Genomic DNA, 23,330 nt, shown 5'->3' with positions numbered 1-23,330 from the left:
ACCGGCAGCTGATCGTCGATCACGGACTTGGCGCGGCCTCATCTTGGCCATCCCGGACGGGTGATGGATTGTCTGCGAGTAGTGCTGGATGAGACACTTGTAGAAATCGTCGCCCGTCTGCCCCCGGCACGTGTCACCGTGCTCGGCGTCGTAGATAAACGTGGCGTTCAGCGTGCGCATCGTCTCAGTCTGCGCGACCCGCAACCCAAACTTGAGACCTTCGACCTGGGGGGAATACCGGAATGAACTCATCTCCGTCCTTCCGGTTCTCGTGCTCCACTCCACTCACCAGTATGTCCAGGTCGCGCTCGACCGCGAAGTAGTTCGGGTAGGTCTTGATGTGCTGATCCGGGTCGGCGCTGGCCAACTCGAGCCACCCACGGCTCACCGGGCGCATCAGAAGCGGCATGATGAGGAACGAATCGTGGTACACCCAGGACTCGAAGTTCTTCGCGTAGTAGTCGTACGTGATGCCCGAGCCGGCCGCACTCTCCACGCCACCGTCCGAGATGTCCGACTGGGCGGACATGAAGATTTGGACGTCGCCGCGCCGACTCCCGGGTTCGTTGTACTTCGTGTTGATGAAGCCCATCACCTCACACGAAGGCATCGCCACCAGACGGCCCTGATTGTTGAACAGAAAATCCCGCGCCGTGCTGACGCCCGTCACGTCGATTAGCCGCACGGACAGAGACTGATTGCCGGCCGGGTTCTGGATGAGGAACACTCCACCGCCCGCGGCCACGTGATCCTGCAGGTTCTGACCGACCCCCGGGAGGTCCTGGATCACGCGAATACGGTGCTTCTCGAGCTGCTCGGCGGGTCCAACACCGGACAGCATCAGCAGATGTGGGCTGTTCAGTGCGCCGGCCGACAGGATCACTTCCTTCGTGACCATCACAAAGAATCGCCGCTTACCCTTCCGGAACTCGACCCCGTACGCGCGCTTATCCTCCGGGTCGATCAACACCCGCTCCACCATCGAGTCCATCGAGATGTGCAGGTTCCGGCGGTTCGTCACCGGCCTCAGGTATGCCTTGGCCGTGCTACAGCGCAACCCGTCGCGCACCGTCCCGTGCAGTGGCGCAAACACCAGCTGGTTGGGACCATTCACTTCGTCCGCCATCGTCATGCCCAGTTCCCGGGCCGCCCGCAGGAAGTACGGCAGCAGCGCGGACCGATTGCGGAACAGATCGACCGACAGCGGACCGGTCGTGCCGTGCCAGGGGCGCCCCGCAATGTTCGCGTCCCGCACGTTCTCCATCTTCACGTAGTACGGCAGCACGTCCACCCAGCTCCAGCCCCGGTTACCGAAGCTGGCCCACTCGTCGTAGTCCTCCGGATTGCCCCGCACGTACATCATCGCATTCAGGACCGACGAACCGCCGAGCACCTTGCCGCGAGGCCAACTGCACCGATTGTTGCGCATCCCTTGGCAGAACCGCGGATTCGGTTCCGTCTCAAACTGCCAGTCGAGCTGACCCTTCTGCAGCACCGGGTACAGGTACGGGAGGTCACTGAGGAACGTCTCGTCCGTCAGCATGATGCGTATCCGCGTGTGCAGGCTGTCCAGCGGACCCAACGCCATTCCCCACCGCGCTCGAGAGGGGCAACCGAATGTGCAAACTACGCGACGTACCGCGACCGTCACTGACGAGGAACTGACGGAAACCCGCGGATGCGAATTCCGTGTTCGCGCTGATCGAATTTTTGCTGCCATCGACAGAATTGGCCGCAAATGGGGTCGATTAATGCGGTCGCTAGAGTGCTGAGCCGTCACCGTGAGCGATTGATGTTCTAAGGCGTTGCGTTTGTGTCGCTTTTCGACGGAATAATTGTTTGTGAAGTTTCTGACAGATCCACCGCAGAAGTTGAGTTAATATTGTTTCATCACAATTCGGGGTTTCAGTTTCATAATCGAATGGCCGCAGGTCCAAGAACGCTTGTTCTAAAACGGATCGGTAGCGAGCCCTACCTCCGAAGTTAGAGTACGGTCCAAAGAATGTTTTTGTTTATGTCGGCCATTGGCAAACAGCAATCCCGGCGGGCCAGCACCGCGAGTCAGTCGTGTTTCGTGTGTGTTTCCGTCGAGACCCTCCCGTCGAGGCATCAGGATGAACTCAATCGCTGCGTACGAGGTCCGCACACGGTTGCTGTACAGCTCGCGGCTCGGCACCGTGTTTCTGCTGCTGATCGACGCCAGCATCTGGCTGCAGCGCCCGGACATAGTGGACTTTCACCATCGCGTCCAACCGATCCCGGACACGTTCATCCAGGACATCTACGACTTTGTGGTGATCGGAGCCGGATCGGCCGGTGCTGTGATGGCGGCTCGGCTGTCCGAGATCTGCCACTGGGACGTGCTACTGCTCGAGGCCGGTACGGACGAAACGTTCCTCACCGACCTGCCGTTCCTGTACCCGACGCTCCAGATGTCACGCGTCGACTGGCAATTCCGGACGGAGCCGTCGGACGAGTTCTGTCTTGCGATGCAGGACCGACGGTGCCGGTGGCCCCGCGGAAAAGCACTCGGTGGCAGCTCGACCATCAACGCGATGCTGTTCGTGCGCGGCAACCGGAAAGACTACGATGGGTGGCGCGACCAGGGCAACCCGGGCTGGAGCTACGACGATATGTTGCCGTACTTCCGGAAGCTGGAGAACATGCAGGATCCGCAGTATCGGGACCTGCCGTACCACGGGCGGAGTGGACCAATCACCGTCGAACGGTACGCGTACCAGACCCCCCTCGAAACATACCTCTGGCAGGGTCTACAGGAGCTGGGACTCATCAATCCGTACGGCGAAGTGAACGGTCCGGTGCAGACGGGATTCGCGGAACCGCACGGTAGCCTACGGCACGGTTTGCGGTGCAGCACCGCCAAAGGATACCTTCGGCCGGCGGCGACCCGCCAAAATCTGCACATCTCCACGCAAACGCTGGTCGAGAAGGTGCTGATCGATGCGCAGGATAAGCGCGCCTACGGAGTGCAGTTCACGAAGGGTAACCGGCGGTTCTATGTGATGGTCTCGAAGGAGGTGATCCTGTCGGCCGGCGCCCTGAACAGCCCCCAGCTGCTGATGCTGTCCGGTGTGGGTCCGAGTGAGCAACTCCAGCGTCACGGCATTCCGGTGATACAGGATCTGCCGGGGGTTGGGCAAAACCTGCAGGATCACATCGCTACCGGAGCGGCCGGGTACACGGTCCAGAACCCGGACGGAACGGGTCGTCCGCTGGCGTACGATTTCGCGCAAGCGCTCGGTGTTGACACGCTGCGCCGGTTCCTGCTGAACGCCGACGGAACACTGTACGGGATGCCGCTCTGTGGTATTATCGGGTTCTGGAACACCAAGTACCAGAGTGCGGCCGAAGATTGGCCAGATATTGAGGTGTTCCTAGCCCCCCTGTCGGATATGACGGATGGCGGGCTGTTCGGCAAGCGAGACTCGGGCATGACGAACGAGTACTACGCCGAGGTGTACGAGGAGCAAATCTTCACCAACTCGTACATGGTGATCCCGATGATTACGCGCCCGTACAGCAGGGGCCGGTTAGAGCTGGCCAGTGCCAATCCGCGCGATCACATACTGATCTACCCCAACTACTTTAGCGACCGGCGCGACATGCCGATTTTGGTGAGTAAAGTGCCGTCCCGTTCGGTAGCGAATCGGTGTCTCAAGGTGTCTTCTACCTCCTCAGGTCGAAGCCCTAAAGTTTGCCGAATCTCTGGCCCGTACGGCAGCGATGCGCAAACTGAATGCCACCCTAGTGGACTACTCGCGATCACCGTGTCGGCGTGATTTCTTCCCGAACGTGGACGACTTTTATGCCTGCCTCGTGCGCCAGTACACGCAAACGATCTACCATCCGTGCGGTACGGCCAAGATGGGTCCAGCGAGTGATCCACTGGCGGTTGTCGATCAGCATCTGCGGGTCCGAGGAATTGGTGGGCTGCGTGTGGTGGACGCTAGCATTTTCCCGGTGATCCCCACCGGCAACACCAACGTGCCCACGATAGCCACTGCCGAGAAGGCGGCCGACCTTGTGAAGGTCGCGTACCTGGCGGACCTTCGCGGGCACGCGGATCAGTTGCGGAACTGTAGCACGGTGAACTTTGACTATTCGGCGGGGATGGGATTTGAGAAGCGGCCATAGGGACGGTTTTCGTATACGGTCTACCTTTTATTACGTCTAAGAACTAATATAAATTACACACTGGGTTTCACAGTGATCGTCGCGTTCATCCAGGTCTCAGTCACGCCAATAAAAATAACGCTCTCCTAACTATCTGGTGTACTATGTTACATGGTTCCCTTGCCCGGCCGGCCCGGGCCTGCTACACTACGCCTCGCTTGATCCAGAAGTCTTTGATCATGTCGGCGCCCTTCTCCGCGATCATGATCACCGGTGCGTTCGTGTTCGCACTGACTAATTTGGGCATAATGCTGGCGTCGATCACGCGCAACCCGCGGATACCGTACACCCGGAGCTGCGCGTCAACGACGGCCTGCTTGTCCCAGTACGGACCCATCTTGCACGTCCCGACCGGATGGTAGATCGTGCAGGTGTAGTGCCGGATCATACACTCCCAGTACAGATCGCTGAACATCTGGATGTGAGCGCAGCCCGGGAACTTGTAGGCGCTCAGCGTCGACTGGAACTTCTGCATAGTTTGCGTCCTCGACAGTGCGTACGCAATCTTGACGCCCTCGATCAGCGTCCGCATGTCGTGCTCGTCGTTCAGGTAGTTCGGATAGATGTACGGATAGTCGAACGGGTTGCCACTACGCAGCTTGATCGTCCCGACGCTCCGCGGCCGCAACAACATCGGGATGATGCTCCACGCGTCCATGTTGTTGATCGGCTTGAACACCCCGTTGTAGAACGCCTCGGTCAACCCGTGTGCCTTCCGCAACTGGTTGCCACCATCCGAGTTGGTCGACCCGGACACAAAATGGAACTCGATGTCTGGGTAGTCGTCCGACGCGTTCACGTACTTGGTGTTCACGAACGCGAGTCCCTCGACGCCCCCGAGGATGGTGAGAGGACCCTGACCCAGAACCGCGTACTGCAACACCGTCGACATCGAGTGGTAACGATTCTCCACGATCGACACCGGCTGGTTGACCATAAACGTGAGCCCGCCGAGCCCGATGTGATCCTGCAGGTTTTCACCCACCGCCAGGTCCTTGATCAGCGGGATCCGGTGCTTGGCGAGCTCCGCTTTCGGCCCAACTCCCGACAGCATCAGTATCTGGGGCGAGTTGACGGATCCACCCGCCACGATCACCTCCTTGGAGGCGCGCACGTGATGTACCTTCCGGTCCCGGATGAACTCCACACCGAACGCGATCTTGCTGATCGGATCGATCATGACGCGGGTCACGTGCGAAAACATGGCCACGTGTAGGTTCGCGCGGAGACGGGCCGGCCGCAGGAACGCCTTGCCGGTGCTGCAACGTCCCCCGCGTCGGATCGTACCCTGGGCGATCATAAACCCGGTGGTCTTCGCCCCGTTCAGGTCCCGGTTTTCGTACCCCATCTCGACACCCGCTTCCACGAAGGCCGCCGCCAGGGGCGTGTGGTACGGGGCTTCCCCGATCGTGAGGTAGCCACCGGTCGCGTGGTACGGCGTGTTGGCCAGGTATGGGTTCGTGTTGTCCTCGGATTTTTTGAAGTAGTACAGCGCGTCCTTGTAGCCCCAGCCGGCGTTACCCAGGGTTTCCCAGTGGTCGTAGTCCTTCTTGTTGCCCCGCAGATACAGCATGTAGTTGAGAACGCTCGATCCGCCGAGCACTTTCCCCCGAGGCCAGTTGCATCGCCCACCGTTCATTGCTGAAAAAGAGCGAGGGAATGGGATCGTCAAGCAGATAGTAATAGTAGCTCTGGGACCGCAACCGGACCTACCCAAACAAAACGATCCCGAGGGTTCGGATTTGTACTTCCAGTCCAGTTTGCTCAGCTGCAGATAGCCCGCCATCAGCGGCACCTCCGATATCTCCGTCTCATCGCCGCCCGCCTCCAGCAGGAGCACGTTCCAGTTTTCCACCTCCGTCAAACGGTTGGCCAGAACAGCACCTGTGGGAGAGAAAGAGAGCGCGCATTACTTTCACGATCCTCGCGGTCATTATCTCATCCTCCCCGCGACCTACCAGCTGATCCGGCCCCTACGATAATGAAATCATACTTGTCCAGCATGATCTCGCTCGGGACGTCGATGACGCGCGCCTCCGGGTCCATGAATTCTTCGTACTGAAAGTACGCGATGGCCGCGACCAGCATCGGCACGAACCAGCCGACGCTCGAGGCTGCCGTGGCTACCGAGCCGAACGCCGCACCAACGAGCTCGCTCATCCTTCGTCAGCTTCGACGCCAACTTTGTCCAGTTCCGAAACCGATCAGTTTGTGGCACGATCACACTCTCGAAACCCGTTGCGTCGTTGAAGGCACTTAAAGGCCCCGCGAGACGAACCGTTAACCGGTTAACCGTCGTAACGTTTGCATTTCACTGCACGCCGCATAGCGGCCGGGTTTTAGCGGCCATCGACGGCTACAACTTTTCGCAAAAAAGCGGAACACAACACGATCGACGTTTTTTTTGGGGGTTGCTAATTCGTAACGGTGGCGGCTTGCCGTGTGATTCGCCTGTTTTTTTCAAATTAGCAATCCGTTGAATGAAAGGTTTTTTTTCTGGTCATTGAACTAACACTTGACACACGGACACACACAGAGACGGGCTCGTTCGATCCGGGTTTCGATGATCGCAGATGAAAGTGAGATTCGGCCTGTAAAGAATCAACTTAGTTGATTGAAGTTCTGAGCCGATGGTGATAAGACTTCTTTTCCCTGGAATCATTAGAATGAGTGTCGAAATTCCCCTGCTACTGGAGTGGTCAATAAGTTTTACGGTTCGATTCCAGAGGTCGCTGCTGCGAGTCTAATTTATTTATGTTGGTACACTCTACATGTGAACGTATGTGAAGTTTCATCTGAATCTGTCAATTCATTCTTTGTTTACAAGCCATTTAGTATCGACGAGTCACAGTGATTGAATTTTTAGTTTTGGAAAGTTTAAAAGCAAAGGAAACTTTTGAACGAATGTTTAAAGTGTATAAGGAGTCTTCGCCTTCAATTAGTACAGTAGAAAGATGGGATGCTGAATTTAAACGTGATCGTACAAGCCTTGAAGACGATTCACGTCAAAGCCGTCCAAAACAGTAGCAACACTTGAGTCTTGGACTTATCGCCATGATCCTGAATCAAGTCATGAGGCTGAGGAATGGTATGAAACTAGTTCTAAGGCTCCAAAACGAGTTAGTGCTCAAAAATCGCACAAAAATGGGGTTAGCATCAGTTTTTGGGGATGCGAAAGAAGTTTTGTTTTTATGATTACTTGCGAACTGGTAAAACAATTAATCCCGATTAATACTGTAACCTTTAAGGCCTGCTAAAGGAAAAATATCGTAACAAAAGACCCGGTTTGCAGGAGAAAAAAATCCGTTTTCTTCACGATAATGCACTGATGATGCACTGAACGGATGGCAGGGTACTCCTCAACTTCACACTTTCGCTGCCGCTGCCCGGTGACCACACGCAATGTGAAACCCAGGGACACGGTGGGACACTGTTGCAAACGTCGAAAAACCCTTCATTGCTATGCGCGCACAGTACAGTAGGTAGCAGTTTTTAATACCGTCCCAATCGTGCCCATCGGAACGTGCCCCTCCGACGTCTCTGCTTTTAATGCCGATGATCGATGTCGATGGCGCTGGTCTGGTGGCTGATAAAAAGGGGCTCAAATCCGTTACCCACTTTCTTACGTCACACATCGAGCACGGCCGATGTTGGGCAACCCGACCCGGCAGACGCGGCACAACTTTGGTACGGAGTAGTAGAACAATTCGGTGGAGAAACGCCGGGCCCAAGTCACGTACCGACTGACTTCCCCGAAAAGTCGTCCATTTTCGGTCAAACTGGAAAGCCTTCATTTCCTCGCTTGGCGCTCTCGGGTGGTGCATCGAAAAAGAAACGGTGTACGTGAGGAGAAACCGTAAGTCCGGTCGCCAACGATCGCGTGAAATAATTAATCACCACCGACCGACCGACACCCGACGATCCGACGATCCGATTGTTGTGAAATACGACCCAGCAAAGTGCGGACCTCCGTCACACGCGGACACTCTACACTCGCCGGCGGTAATCATCGCCGCCGTCCGTTTAAGGTGAGAAAGCTCGCCCCATTACGTCGGCGATCGGCGATCGACGGCTTGCGTAAGCCAGAATTCGAAAATCCCTTCCCGCACACTCACGCACACACACGAGGGGGAGAGATGGAGTTTGGTGCCACTTTCGCTCGCTCGCGGGGCCGGATGAAAGAAAACTGTGCCCCGACCAAGACAGGCTCTCCATGGCGGGCCCGACGGCGGCCAACACTCCGTTGTTTGCTCAGATTTCTATCACTTTCATCTTCTGCTGCTGCTGCTGCCCGGCCGGCCGTGGACAAGGGCCGTGTGCCGATCGAGCTCCCGTCGATCGGTACAGTAAACTTGAGCCCCTTTCCCGAGAGCCGCACGCTTGTTAACACCGCGGCCGGTCGGTGGCAACGACCTTAACCTCTAAAATTTATCGAACTAACGCTGCGCGCGTCAAACTAGTTCCGTGTGTAGGAGAAACCAGACCAGACCAGTGCTGCTGAACGTCCATTTTGGTTGACTGGTATGAGGAATTCGACTTGCAGCGGAGCCCGGAGCGCGTCTTACCCCGGGGAGTCCCTAAACAAGAAATGGGTCATAGAGGCACACAACACAACACACGGACGGCGGCGGCTTGGTCTCGCGTGGGGGGAACCGTTCCCGATGGCACATATTCACACACATACGCAGCCAGCCAGAAACGGCTTCGCCTTGGTCGGCGTTCTGTCGAAAGTAGGTCTTTTTCGGTGCTGAAGTTTCTCCTGTTCTAAATATCTGACAGACGGCGAGGTGCACATTTGTTCCGATTCTTCTGTTTTGAGGTCAACAATTGTACAGAGCACACACACCCTGTGGACAAGATGAAGCTCACGGAGTCCGCTACGTACTTGATGACAGCGGATGACCCCAACGCCGTTCCCAACCTTGGTGGACGGTGCGTCGAACGACGGGACTGAAGAGAGACTGACTAACCCGATCGGCCGCCGCGGCTCGGCAGACCTACTATCTTCGGTTGCTTCGGATGTCTTTCTGGCTTTCTTCGCGGCCCCGTGGCTCTCTCTCGCTGTGGGATGTGGGGATACCACTTCGGTCGGTACCGTTACCGCTCAGTTCGCGCTCGCGCCGCTACTTTCATCCGCACGTTCGTCGGCTGGAGTTTGCGCGGTTCTTCGAACCAGCTGTGGCCAAAGCAGAGCGGGGTACAATGATAAACGGTGCAGGTTCCAGCCAGCTCTTCGGATGGTCCGTGCTGTGGGATCAAGAGATCAGGAGAACACCGAACACCGGGACACGAGAGATCTCTTCTGGTCAAGTCCCTGTTGTTGTTCTGTCAAGGTCTGGACTCCAGAGGTTCTTGGCGCTACGTTTATTTAAGGTTTCTGTCCAAAAAGAGCTAATGCTGGCAAAATGTGGCCTGTCACGCTAACAAAATGCTTGCTACTAACCGGAAAGATTTCAACGCGACGATAAGCGACAAACACCATTTACCATTCAACAAGCTGCCAGTTACATTTTGCTTTTTGTCTGCACCCTGCTTGCTCTAGTTCTTTGGTCTTTTGTGGTTCGCCCACCGGGCCAATTACGGGCCAATGTCAATGTCACGGTTTGATTGCTCCCAGCTCCCTGCGCATGGTACGTTGACCGCGCTCGAGAGAACCGGTACCCGCCAGCGGCCTGACATCGATTAGTTTTCCACCACATCGGTTGGCGGCTGACCGCGGGTTCCAGTTTCCAGGCGGCCAGCCAGCCAACAACCCACGGACGCGAGGAATGCAAACCGAGGGCACCCGGGGGTTGCGTACGTGCCGTCGGCCACGGTTCGTCCGCGGACCATTTCCATCGTTAACCGCTGGCTTCACTTTCCGATTAGTATGCACCTAGTGGCATCTCGCCATCATCTCTCACATCTTACTTTCATATCCGTGCGCAGAGAAAACTCTGCGATCGTGTGATCCTTGCACCCGACAACTTCGCCCGACGTCATTCTAGATTCCACTAGGTTCTAAGGTAGAGATTCACCGCATTTTGGGAGTTCCATCACCAACGCCTCTGTGTGCTGTCCGTGATATTGGCCCGTTTTGTTGTTCCTTAACCCAAGTTCGCTAAGTCCGCGTCCGTGTTTTGATTTGGTTTTCTCGTTTTCTTTTTCTTCTCTGTTCTTTTTTTTGCAGGTGGTATGAGCCTCTCTCTTTGCCGCTCTTTCTTTCTCCGTCTCTCTGACCGTTCCACACACGATGCAGGTTGAAACCAAAATGGTCTAAAAGTACATTCGCGAACAAACGGAAGTCAACCGGGGGCCAACACGGGGCATAACGGGTGGTCTTCAAATAGCTGAACCCGGTGTAAATAATTGTTGGGCGTACATTTGAATTGTTAATCGTCCATCGTACGTTCTCGCGTTACAGGACACGACACGACACGCAATCCATTGCAATTCACCGAGCGCCTGCATCTATGCAATAGTGACCACACGGCGGCGGTGGCCAAAGCTAGTGTATTAAATTTCATAACCATGTTGTGTTCGTTTTTCCCGCTCCTTTCCCTCAGGTGGATGCTGTGGCTCGACGAAGAAGCGCACCATCGTCGGCGGCTGGGCCTGGGCCTGGTGGCTGGTGACGGACGTGCAGCGGCTGTCGCTCGAAGTGATGACGCTCAACCCGATGTGCGAGATGGTCGAGACGGCCCAGGGTGTCGCCCTGACCGTGACTGGCGTGGCACAGTGCAAAATCATGAAGGTATTTCAACCGTCGGCGAGACCGCGAGCCCGCGCGCCGCGGTTTCTGTGCCGTTCTGTGTTTGTTCGTTCTCCTTTTTTTGGTTTTATTATTTTAGTGTGTTCCGTAGTGCTGTCGAACGAAAGTGCCGCGACGCTCTGCAGCAGCAGCCTGCCAGTTACACACTAAACACCGATTTTCTTTTCCGATTTATATTCGATAACTAATTTCGATAACACATTCGTAACATTCGTAACATTTACTATTTTTACTGTTTTATTCGATGCTGTTTTCATGTTTTGTATCTTCTTCTCCAGAGTTTAGTGTATGTGGCTGTCATTAACATATTTCTAATCTTTACGTGTTTTTTTATCTTATTTATAAAAGTTAATTCGTTCTTGCATGATCTTTCGATAGACTTGTGTTTTGGATTTGGTTTTGTAACAGCGCGCTCCCCCTAGAAACGCTCGGCCCATCGGAATGCACCGACGGCGTGTTCCCGATGCCTTTTGACTACATTCTCTATATTATTTCCTTGCATAATTTCCGTTCCTTCGGCTGGACAATTTCAGCGCAATCTGCATGACGTTTTGGAGTAAGTGATAGATGCATTGTGGCGTAGATAGACATTTTGTACAGCGTTTCGCCTCTCACCGCCAGCCCCGCTAGAGTTTAGTAGTGTAGCGTGTAGCGCGGATGCAACGCGGAAGCGGATCCTTAACGCGGGGCGGTCATCCCGTGGCGACGTACCAACTATTCCAATCTAATATTGTTTTTTTTTCGTTCGCTAGCCTTAAGAAGTTTGATCCCCAAACATTATCGATAGCAATTCACTGTCTGATTTTATTTTTAGATCAAAAACGAAAAAGTAAGTTTCTAGTTCTTTCTACATTGTTTGATGTGTGGCACCTCGGTGTGTTGGTATCGCTAGCGAGCTTCTCTTTTTTTTTCTTTATCGTAACACTGGAATTGTGTTTCATTGTGCGTGTGCGCTTTCCTACGGCATTTGCTGCTAAATTCCTGTCCACACTCCCGACGATTGGCCGCGTGTATTTGGTGTGGCCAGTAGCGCAGATGGATTACCTACTGGAAGTAGACTGTGTCGGAAATTTAGCCCCCAACTCTGTGACTACTCCCCTTAAGGCTAACCCGCGATTGAAGTTAACCCGCGATCTTCGGCATTATGCTACGGATCATGGTGCCAAGCTTGTATGCTACGGCCTTTTATGATTTGCTTCAACTGCTCTTTCGTTGCCAACTAGTGGCCAATCTAACGTTGTAGCTGTAGATAACGCTACTCGCACCGCAATAGTCGAATACGTGCTTCAATTTGCGCCTGATAACTGTACACCGGATTGTTGGAATGCGAACGTCCCCCCCATCGACGATCAAAATGCAACCGATCGTGGGTCTCGAATTCCACACTCTAGTGGTATCTTTACTTTGCAGCTTTAGATGTGTACAATCACACGTCATTACTTCACAGCTCACGCACTGTTTTTTTCTCATTGTATTTCTAACGTAGAATTGAGTATATTTACTTTGAACATTTGTTTTAGTTTCCTTCTTTTCTTTTAGCGTTCCTTTACAGGTAGATGTTGTCGCTTGCCTACACGTTCTTAGCATCATGTTTCTTTCTATCATATTACAACACTTTGATTTCGTTTTTTCTTAAATGTTTTATTTTAAGTTTCTATAAGAAAAAGAAATGAAAAAGAAATTATTTCCTTATCCAGTCGGACTTCATTCATCGCTTTCCCCACGATTCCCACCCATCCTCGCACCACGGTTCCCGATGACATCCCTGCCCATCCCTGACCCATCGACCCATCATCCACACCGCTCATCGACCACAATATCCGTCACTATTTCCGTTTGATTTGTTTTTCCGACGAACTTTGTTTTCCCCATCTAGTGCTAGAAAAACACGATGAACTCACACCGATAGCTCGATCAGTCATGCTAGAATAATGCCAAACGATAGATAGCCAAGCGATCTTAGATCTTGTCTTCCCTTTTTGAGTTTCTTTACTCGTTTCATTTTTTTTTCGTGTTCGAGGATCGACTTCGACCGGCCACCTATAGCCACTGGCACCTTGAGTTATGAGAACGTTTGTTGAGTGCTTGCCCGAGGTTTTAGTTCCTGTTTTCTTCACGTGTTTCCTTCAAGCTCGCGTGCATTAGAAAGTTATAGAGGTTCGCGATGTGTGTTTGCATATAGTTCCTTGGTTTGGTTTGGTTTCGTTGTTACCCTCTCAACGATGGAATGGTCTCTCGTGTTGCTCGTGTGTGTGTGTGTGTGTGTACCTTTTATTTTCATCTACCACTCTATCGCTCTAGAGAACTAGCAAACCGTTAGGGTTGTGCCGTGTTTTTAGTTTTCTGTTTGATCATTCCGGTATAGTTTCCGGTTATTAGCTGTCAACCACCGACCGGTGGTGCGTTTTCATTGCTTTCGACCGTGGAAGCAAAGAGACGGACCTCCGTGGTGCAAGATTTCCATTTTTGAGTGGTAGTACTTTTCGGTTTTGTGTGGCCCACCTGTTTACCGGTGCCGGCCAAAGTCTAGTGAATCATCAATTCTAGAGTTTGCTCTTGATTTTCACGTACTCCAACTCGTTTTCGTTGCCATTGCCTTACACCGGTACCACCAAAACTCACACGCGCACGCGCGCTGCTCACGTGTTACGATCACACCCATCGCAACTAGCTGCCGGAATGCCGAATGTTGTTGCATTTTGTATTTCGTTCCTTGTTTCTGTATCTTTCCTCTTGCAAACCGTTTCTAAATTTTGCCTTCCGCTCGGAGGCGGAAGTTTTGTTGCATCAGCACGAACCGCGAAGCGTCAGCGTTAGGATGAAGCTCAAGCTCCCCTCAGGCAGGAGCACACACTACTAAGTAGGGAGCGCGCGCGAAGGACACCTTCAGTTAGAGACAGTTCAGTTCCGATTCGGTAGCAATTCGTTTTGAAAAGCCAAATTCAACCTCTCAAACGGGCCTCGCGACGGATAGCCGTTTCTCATCCCCGACTGTGGTTTTCTTTCTTTCTCGTTTCATTTCTTTTTCTTATAGATGATGAACGTCTATTATTTTCACCATCAGGCCGACGAACTGCTCGGTACCGCCAGCGAACAATTTCTCGGCAAAACGGTGAAGGACATCAAGGCGACAATCCTGCAAACGCTCGAAGGTCACCTACGCGCCATCCTCGGTAAGTCACGGTCGGTTGCGGTCGGTCGCTGCTGGCGCCCTGCCGTGCCAATCCGTGCCAATCCAACCCTCGGTAGGGGGGATCCATAAATTTCGCCTCGCAAAACTGTTGCCCCGTTGGTTCTTCGATTATGAAACGGGGAGCGTTAAAAACAATTAGCCAGAGACAGCTTGTTTAGGTCCGGGCGTCAAAACGAAAACGGATATTTGGAGTATGATGTTTCGCGATCGAAGTTTGCGGTTTTTACTTATTAAATGAGGCACTTCAAATTAGCCGGGCATCGTCAAATTCCGAAAGAGGGATTTTGACGAAACAAAAACCCAATTTTCGATCAGAATCAATATCGCAATCCTGTTGATTGGTATCTTTTAACTAAAAAGGTATCATCATTCAGTAGCACATCGTTCTATTTTGGCCAGAAATAAGGGCTGTGAATTACTCACCGCGTGGACACTGTTCCCGTAATTGAAATGTGAAGGACATATGCTGCAGACCAATGAACCCCCAAAGGGGTTCCTAAACCTCTTGAGAGCTGCAATGCTTGAAAGGGACCCGAAGAGCCGTTTGAATGCCACCGTAAATAGGTTATCGAATCAAGAACGGATTACGGTTAAGATACTGGGAAATTTGAAACAAGTTGTTTCATTGTAATTTTATGACTTCGTCCTTGGAACGTATAGTTCGGCAAATTATGCACCTAATTCCATGGGCTCCATCCAGTGGGTTAGATAAATGCCACCGAATGAAGAATGCTCAACTTCGCCGCCAAGCGAGACGAATAACGGTGAATAAACATAACGGCTCGAGCTAGTGCAAACAAAGACACAACAATACTTTAAAACCCGCTCCCTGGACTTCTGCATCGAGGCCCTTCCCGATGGTGGTGGAATCGGTCAGCCATCGGCTAACATTCCCAAGTCACGTCCACCGCGTGATGGCAATGGCAATTTGCAAAATTCCCCGTTCGCGCGGGTCAGCGTCCGCGTGTGTTGTTAATTCATTTTTCTCTTCGCGAGTTCTCGTGACGACATCGCGGTCGCGGTCGCCCGGTCATTCCTTTGGGCACGCTGTTTTACCGATCGTTCTGCCATCCAACGGAATCACATGATATCGAATCTAGTAATCGTTGGTTTGCGCTCAGAACGGATCCTTTTTCCAGGCAGGCAGACCAATGATTCCCGGCCAAAAGAATGATGCAATCGCGGTTCCTGTCTTGCAATGCGCGGCTTTGTAGTTCCCGCGAATTTATTCCTCTTTCGGCGAGCTCTTCGCGATTCCAAATCCGACGTCGGGCGCTCTCACACACGCACGGTCTGGTTCACTCACTGCTCACTCGCTGCTCACCGTTGCCGGCTTTTTGTTTGCATTCGCGCACTCACGCTCGCTTTGCGTCAGATAGTTCACTAGTTCACCGAACGCCACCAAACAGACAACATCGCATGTCGAAGAATCGTTGCCGCGCGCGCGCTAAGATTGTTTTCGCCAAATAAACCCGCGGAATTCGGTGCTCCAAAAGAACCCGAGAGTGATTTTGTTTACCGGCGGGGAGCCCCCAATGACGTTGTTAGAGAAAGAGTTGTTATTCACCGCGTCGCGTGCTTCGATTACCCGGAGCCAGCTTTGATTAAAGTGTTTTTGGTGGTGTTTGCATAGTGCGACGGACAAAAACGTGTGACAGTAAAAAGGTTCCAGGTTCTAAGTCAGTCTAACGGTCGAAATTGCGCCAGGTTTTTAGTGAAATATCTTGTCTCAGAAGCGTTGCCCATGAACCCTGCCCGATAGTGCTTCAATGCCGAGCAATATTGTTGCATCAATTGAGCTGCACTTTGCATATCTGACGAATCAATATTGCTTCGTTCTCCCTTTTCTTTTTGTTACGCCAGCCAGCCACGTGCACCGGTGGCGTGTTTGTTAGAATGCAAAAGGAGAACCCGCTGAAGGTGCTGGGGTAGTGAAATGTAAATGGAACTGCTTGTCTCCGTTTATCAAACCCCCCTTTCACGGCAAAGGTACGATTGCCGTGTGTTTGCCGATCGACCCGGATAGCAATGTCCAAAGTTGGTAATTTGTTGTTTTTTTAATGTGATGCAAAGTATCAATGCAGCAAAAATGGCCACTATCAGTGCGCTCGATCGGTTGATACCAGCTGCAGAGCAGCAGCCTTATCGTTTGTTTATTTTCTATACCCCCCATTCTTGCCGCGGCTATTGATGGCGCATTGATAAGGTGCTGCAAAGATGCTCGATTCTGAGTTCTCATTAACAGCCCCGCGTGTGTCAGACAGCGCGCGCTGAACGCCTCTTCGCCGATAAGACTAGCGAAGAATCTTGCGGCAAAATGCCGCTATCCACGGCCGGCAACATCGTGGCAATATCGTCGAGGCCAAGCAGTAGTTGATAAGGCCTGCCAAGTCTGTGTCGTTCGGCGCCCGCACCGATCATAATCCGTTCGCTGGTGTCCCACGCGAACAGCATAAAAGCGGTCCACACCGGCGGTGGCTAGTAGAAGTACCGTCCCGCGATGATCGCGCGCCTGGTGGTCAATTGCAATGCCTGTCTTGCAGTCCTTGAACCGATCCGAGGGGAAGTCTCTGGTTCAGTGGCTTATCCTTCAGTTCGCGGTTCGTTCTTCCGGTTCCGGACGCTTGTAACGGTGCCGAGCTATCAACTAAGCTAGCACGTTAGCAATCCGGTTCACGACGCGTTCTTCAAGGTTACTACCTGGGTGCTCTGGTGCACTGGTCGGATGCAATTACCTCGTAAACCGAGCGCACCGATTGCACCGGTCGATCTCGATGTTTGCAAGTTCAATTTTACTACCGGTTCGGTTAGCGACAGCTTCGGGGCCTGTGCCACGTCTTAAAAGCTAACCAATCAATCGTTCTTTGCCTGTTGTGCACCTCTAATGCACGTTAGGGGATCTGGGTTAAGTGTTTCATCGTTAGCTGCAGCCACACGTTGATAGAATTCAATTACGGACGGAACAGAAGTGCCTAGACGGAAGGTGTGACGTTAGTGACAACGACAATCTAGAACTTGCCCGTTGAAAGAAGTCGATTGTGCCACCCCCAAGAGTGTCCCACACAAAACACCTCTGCCCAGTAGCGCCCCGCTGTCGACGGCATCGTCCGATGGGTTTCGTGTGGATGGGAATGTTGCAGCTTGGCTTCGTGTTTGGCGCAACGTATGGTATCATCAAAAGGTAATCAGCCAACAACAGGCAGGCGGACAGATTTAATATGCCGTGCTCGTGTACAGAGCAGAGCCGGTTTAGATTGATTTAAAATAAGGTTTTTTTTGCTGCATCTAAACATGTCAGAGCCAAAGTTCTTGTGAGTGCTGCGGTGCGTAGCCCTTTCTGCGTGCACCTCGAACCCACAAGGGGGTCACTAACGGAAGGGCAATAAAATTAATTTATCTCAATTACGTGCGTCCAGCTTTCAGGGACAGTCTCAGGTCTAGTATCAAGTTCAAATCTATTGCGTCCCGTACGTGCCGTCAATTGGCGCTGGTCGAGATCGACTTATATGTCGTAGTTGCCCAATAACTTTCCCGTAGTTGCTGTGTATAATTCGACAACGCAATTCATAGACGCGTAACGTGTCCAATGCTCGACTAATTCTTTTCGTCTTCTTCGTCCCACAGGAACGCTTACAGTCGAGGAGGTGTACAAAGACCGCGACCAGTTCGCGGCCCTGGTGCGCGAGGTCGCGGCTCCTGACGTTGGCCGAATGGGCATCGAAATACTGTCCTTTACGATCAAGGACGTGTATGACGATGTGCAGTACTTGCAGTCGCTCGGTAAGGCGCAGACGGCGAGCGTCAAACGGGACGCCGACTCCGGTGTGGCCGAAGCGAACCGGGACGCCGGCATCCGGGAGGCCGAGTGCGAGAAGAGCGCGATGGACGTGAAGTACTCGACCGACACGAAGATCGAGGACAACGCCCGGATGTACAAGCTGCAGAAGGCGAACTTTGACCAGGAAATCAACACTGCGGTACGCGCCACACCACACGATCACGATCAGAATGAGCTTGACACCTAATTTCGAACCCCCGTTTTGTTTGCAGAAAGCCGAATCACAACTAGCGTACGAGCTACAGGCGGCCAAAATTCGCCAGCGGATCCGTAACGAGGAAATCGAAATCGAAATTGTCGAGCGCCGCAAGCAGATCGAGATCGAGACGCAAGAGATCAACCGGAAGGACTGCGAACTGTCGGCCACCGTGAAGCTGCCGGCCGAGGCGGAGAGTTACCGCGTGCAGACGATCGCCGAGGGCAAGCGCACGCAAACGGTGGAGAATGCCCGGGCCGAGGCGGAGCGCATCAAGAAGATCGGATCGGCCGAAGCGTACGCCATCGAGCAGGTGGGCAAGGCCGAGGCGGAGCGGATGCGCATGAAGGCGAACGTCTACAAGATGTACGGCGATGCTGCGATTATGAACATTGTGCTCGAATCACTACCGAAGGTGGGTCGCGCGATTCCGTTGTGCCTGTGTCAACCGCTGTCACTGACCGCTGTCTTTGGTTTTGCAGATTGCTGCCGAAGTTGCCGCACCGTTAGCGAAAACGGAAGAAATCGTCCTGATCGGCGGCAACGACCAGACCACGGGCGATGTGACGCGCCTCGTCGGGCAGCTACCACCGGCCATCAACGCGCTCACCGGCGTCGACCTCTCGAAGGTGCTGGGCAAGATTCCCGGTGCGAAAGCATAATAAACGGCCACCGGAACCACTCCGAGGGCGCGCGAGGTGTGAGCGCATACGACGGCCGACGTCAGCCGAACATTGGACGAACCGAACGAACCGAACGAAAAGCCAATGCCGTGTGTCGGGAGCCGCCTAAAACCCACTTTTCACTCACTTACATCCTTTTCGCTTCGGCTACACCCTTTAACGATACTATCCTAGGAAATTCAATTCCCGAACCTTTCGTGTGCCGTCTACGATCGCGAGATGGGTTCACAAATTAACAAACACACACTTGGCCTCAAATCGACACAAGTGACCACAAGATTGCGATGCTCCCGCATTCTAGTACGATATTATGACCGTTAGGTAATTGTTTCAATCGTATCATGATTTCAACACATTGTCTTTGTTATTTACTGTGGTGTGTTTCTTTTGTTACGTTTACTTACGTTCAATCGATCGTACGGCGATTGATTGGTTCAACGGTTGACGATTGTTTGCCTGTCCTTCGACCACACAAAAAAAACCTCAGACCAGACGGACAGACGAACATTTAGCAGTTAAGACTCGTACACACGCGTACGCCACGTGTTTATGATAATTCATTTTTGTAAGCCTCCGGACCTCAGCGTTCATAGAGTTAATTCCAAGACCATCCAAGCGATAGGTGCAACACTTCGGAACGACCGTAAATCGTTCGAATTTAAGGTTTACTCAAAAATTCAATGCAACTAATCTACTCATCAACACCAAGCCAGTTTATGTATGATCAGTTTCGATGGCATTCTTTACCATCCTTATACTTTAACCGATCTATTCGCGATCCGCATACGAATGCTTTGCAAACAAACAAGTAAATGTGCTACAGAACATGTAATTCTGTACATATTTACGAGTGGGCGCAAAGCAAAGGAAATCGTGATCGCCACTACTAGCCTTCGGACAACGCGCTCTTGTCGCGCTCGTAACAGTTTAGTTTAAGGTTGCGGGTTTATCTTTAAGTTCTGTTGATTCTTTGCAGTAGTAATTGTTTATTATACATTTATTTTTTTTTACTCTTAAGGAAGAATTATACATTATAGGCCTACGTTTTGGGAACGGATTACTTTTACTCTATTATATTTGTATTTTCAATATACGTTCGGCGATCGTTTGATGACTACTAGAGCATGGTCACTTTGCATAATGGTATTCTTCAATTTAGAATAATGTTTCGGAACTCAAATGATCACCGCTGTTCCCAGCTCATTTGGAAGGCTTCCGGTGGCCAAATTTTGTTTGCTAAATCCGTGAACACAACTGTGAGTGTCGAGGCAACCAAAATATTTCAAAGCGGGAGTGAAATTAAACACCAAAAACATATTATGCGGTGGCCGTCGATCAAAAGTGCCATCTGCCATAACAAAAGTGAACAAACTCGCGCGTGCGACTTCATTTTGAATCTTTATTAACGATAACGATGCGTGCCATATTTGTATTGTTTCGGAGGGGTTTTATTTTGCCGACTAACAACACATGGAGACCGATCTCCTGCTTAAAACCGCGAAGTCGTCCCAACAACACCGTGTACAGAACATCGAACAACGAGCTCCAAACGAAGGTTTCGCTTTTATTTGGAGGTTTTTCATCATTTTCATTCAACATCATCACTGTATTGTTTATGTGATGTTTCTTTCCTTCTACAACGTTACCCAAACGAAAGGACATTTCTCCCTACATAAAGTGTATCAGTTCGTATTGGGCGATAGAAATACGAGTCCACTCACGCGCCACAAGCATGCGTTCAAAGTCATTCAGAATCGTCATCTCAATCTGGCTCCCATTAGTCTCGGAGTATTACCAAACATTGCCACGTACTGCACAACGGCGCCTAGACATCATTGTGCGCGAGGAACGAACGAAACACCCTACACACTGTACAAAACACACCAACGGAACACCGATCCGTACCGAACCGACCGATGTAATGTAAAATATCTCCAAAGGACTACTCCCTTCTTCCACTTCCGCTTCTCTTTCGGGCCATAGCGAATTCCCGTCGAGCGATCACGTTTAGAAACCCCCGCGTCCCCCGCCGTCCCGGTAGAGTGCGCATACAAAAAAGGAAAGCTAGGCACCGTGTCCTTATCCTCGCCTCGCCACCGTATCAATCAGTGGCCAATATGGCTACACACGTGCGCCGTACTCTGCTGCTCCGCTTGTTGCCTTTCGTGTCCCTCCTCTAGGTCGCCTCCATAGAAAAAAAACTCCGAAACTCCGACGCGCAAAAGCAATGAAGTGCGCACTAGGAACATACTAGGAAAGTAATACCAGTAAACGTAGCCAGAAGCAAACGAAACTAGCGAAAAAGATAAACGTATAAAAAACAAATGTAACTCGAAAAAACCCGTAGCCAAGAGAGAGCGCGCCCAAGTTGAATGGTAGAATAGCAGCAAACACAAACTGAGTAGCCCGAAAACAGAGAGAGAAGAAAACCGGAAAACAAACAAACAGCCGAGGAAACAAAAGTATAAAAAGCTAAAACAAATGAAAACAACAAAACAGAAAAGCAGAAAATTGTATATTTTTTATACTCCTTATATAAGAAGGGACTATTGATGGAGCCGCGTGTGAAGGAGCAACCGATCGACACGGAAACACACACACACACACGCAGACGAAACACTGACGACAAACCAAAGCAACCGAAGAAGCAACAAACAACAGCAATGTGTGTGTGTGTGTGGTTCGTTCGCAACAACTCCAACCAAACACACACACATACTGTCACACATGTAATACAAATCGACAAACTTTAAATAGGCAGCACTAGTGCTGGGTTTGCTTGATACGGTCAAAGTAGGCACTCGGTGCGCGGTTCTGCATTTAACGCCGGCAACCGATGGCCGGTGTGTTTCCGTTTTCCTGCGTACCGGGAATGTAGCCAATTTTCAGTCCACCATTTTTGTGGTCACCATCGCTCCTCGGTCATCGAGTGACCGGAGAATGACAAGGCCCGACGGTTGAAACTGCATTTAATAGAGCACCACGGAGGGATAGAGGATGGACCAAATAGCCTGGCGTGTTGTAAATTTAGCATAATTACACCAACGCGGCGCGGGCAGGCTAATAAGAAGTCCTTCCATTGTTGCGCCACAAACTACACAACACGGAGAAGAGGAAAAACAAATGCCATGTTACCAACAGAGACGTTTAACACACGATCTTACCGGAACACGAAGGAGCATCTCAATGAAGCGATTTACATACCTACACACATTAAAGAACATTAAAACCAACAACACAAGCGCTAGACATAAGAAGTATCGTTTACGTCGAAAGGATCGATTGTTTCACACCATAATGCTATGTACTGCACACAAACATACATCACGCTCACTGACACTCCAACACACTCTGTCGTTACTGTCGGGCATCGAACAAAACAAACGTGTAATTGCCGCGCCTGTGGAGCGCCGTCCCCAACAAAAAAACTGTGTTCGTTCTCTAGTTAAGTAAACCAATTGTGTATCTGTGCCGTGTGCGAGTGCTGCTTACTTTCTGTGCGATTGCGATTAACGATGTTAACAAGTTTTCGGATAAAGAAGGAGAAGTGGATCTTAGTAGTCGCGCTGCTCGGGGCGCAATCCGGATCGATCGATTAACGGTAGCCAAATTCCCACATCCCGTCGTCCCGTGTACACTCTATTGTTTCGATCGCGTTTCCATCAATGTTTGTAGTGACAAATTAACGCGCGTAACGCTTGGTGATCACAGAGCCCCAACCAACCTCCGCCCTGTTTTAAATTGTGTCCTCTCCATTTCGCAATACCGAGCAATACACACTAAGAAGAGCGTAAGAACCCTGTAAAATCTACCAACAGATGGGAGAGAAAGCAAACGCAAACGCAGGACTATAAACGACGCAGAAAACAAGAATTACTCCGCACCGATGACGATAGAAGATGATGATGATGTTCTGATTTAAATAAAATATGATTGAAACGATCAATAAATGTAACCGTCTGGATTGTTTGAGACACTGTCCAATCTGCAACAGGTAAGAAGCTCGGCACGGCAAATACAGGGAATTTAAAAAGAGTAGATCTTTGCCGCCGTTTACCCGAAAGCCGAGCACATCCGAGCCGACACTTTTCTACAAATTCCCCGTTTTGCACCAGGAGACCATGAGCCGGTGAAGGTAGCGCAGTCTCGCAGCTGGTAACACCGCTTGCTTATCCGAACACAACCCCTGGGCTAGCCTGGGACCCTGTTACGAATGCGGTGGAAACTGGAAACCGGCAAACCGGGAAAGCAAAACCCGATCGCGCGTGTGCGCAACATTTTGTGCCACAACAGCAGGAGGCCATGCGCAAGAGAAGATAGCGCGCGAAAGTGCTTGAGACGCGAAAACCTAATCAAATTGCTCAAAGTGCGTAACACGTTCGAGTGGCGGAACAATTTGAATCTGGAGAACGGTTCGTTGATTCCACCGAATCGGCTCGATACTTACCAACGGTTTGAGGGCAAACTTTCTTTCG

General features: G+C 51.6%; 2 protein-coding genes across 2 annotated transcripts in view; one reads left to right on the top strand and one right to left on the bottom strand.

Moving 5' to 3' along the window:
- LOC128271661 (flotillin-2) overlaps window positions 1-22,760 on the top strand; it is a 151,920-nt gene extending 129,160 nt beyond the window's left edge. The window contains exons 3-7 of the mRNA XM_053009275.1: window positions 10,740-10,927; window positions 14,010-14,118; window positions 17,763-18,115; window positions 18,189-18,587; window positions 18,655-22,760. Of these exons, the coding sequence (XP_052865235.1) occupies window positions 10,740-10,927; window positions 14,010-14,118; window positions 17,763-18,115; window positions 18,189-18,587; window positions 18,655-18,834 (1,229 nt within the window). The 3' untranslated portion in view covers window positions 18,835-22,760. The remainder of the gene's footprint in view (window positions 1-10,739; window positions 10,928-14,009; window positions 14,119-17,762; window positions 18,116-18,188; window positions 18,588-18,654) is intronic.
- Window positions 4,337-6,354, bottom strand: LOC128271660 (glucose dehydrogenase [FAD, quinone]). The gene is made up of 3 exons (XM_053009274.1): window positions 6,153-6,354; window positions 5,908-6,078; window positions 4,337-5,835 (listed from the first exon to the last, which is right to left on the bottom strand). Exons 1-3 carry the CDS (start codon window positions 6,352-6,354, stop codon window positions 4,337-4,339), a joined length of 1,872 nt encoding a protein of 623 aa, XP_052865234.1.
- Window positions 22,761-23,330: the final 570 nt, after the last annotated feature.

Source organism: Anopheles cruzii, chromosome 3 (assembly GCF_943734635.1).
Source record: "Anopheles cruzii chromosome 3, idAnoCruzAS_RS32_06, whole genome shotgun sequence".
In the NCBI taxonomy this organism is placed as follows: domain Eukaryota; kingdom Metazoa; phylum Arthropoda; class Insecta; order Diptera; family Culicidae; genus Anopheles; species Anopheles cruzii.
The sequence above is the reverse complement of the archived record's forward strand: the minus strand, read 5'-3'. Positions and strand labels throughout refer to the sequence as shown.

Bases quoted from the DNA above. Each gene is read 5' to 3' on its own strand.
- LOC128271660 (XM_053009274.1), bottom strand. From the start codon at position 6,354: ATGAGCGAGCTCGTTGGTGCGGCGTTCGGCTCGGTAGCCACGGCAGCC. The intron at 6,079-6,152 runs GTAGGTCGCGGG...TCTCTCCCACAG, and splicing joins CGTAGGGGCCGGATCAGCTG to GTGCTGTTCTGGCCAACCGT. The intron at 5,836-5,907 runs GTAGGTCCGGTT...GCTCTTTTTCAG, and splicing joins CTCGGGATCGTTTTGTTTGG to CAATGAACGGTGGGCGATGC.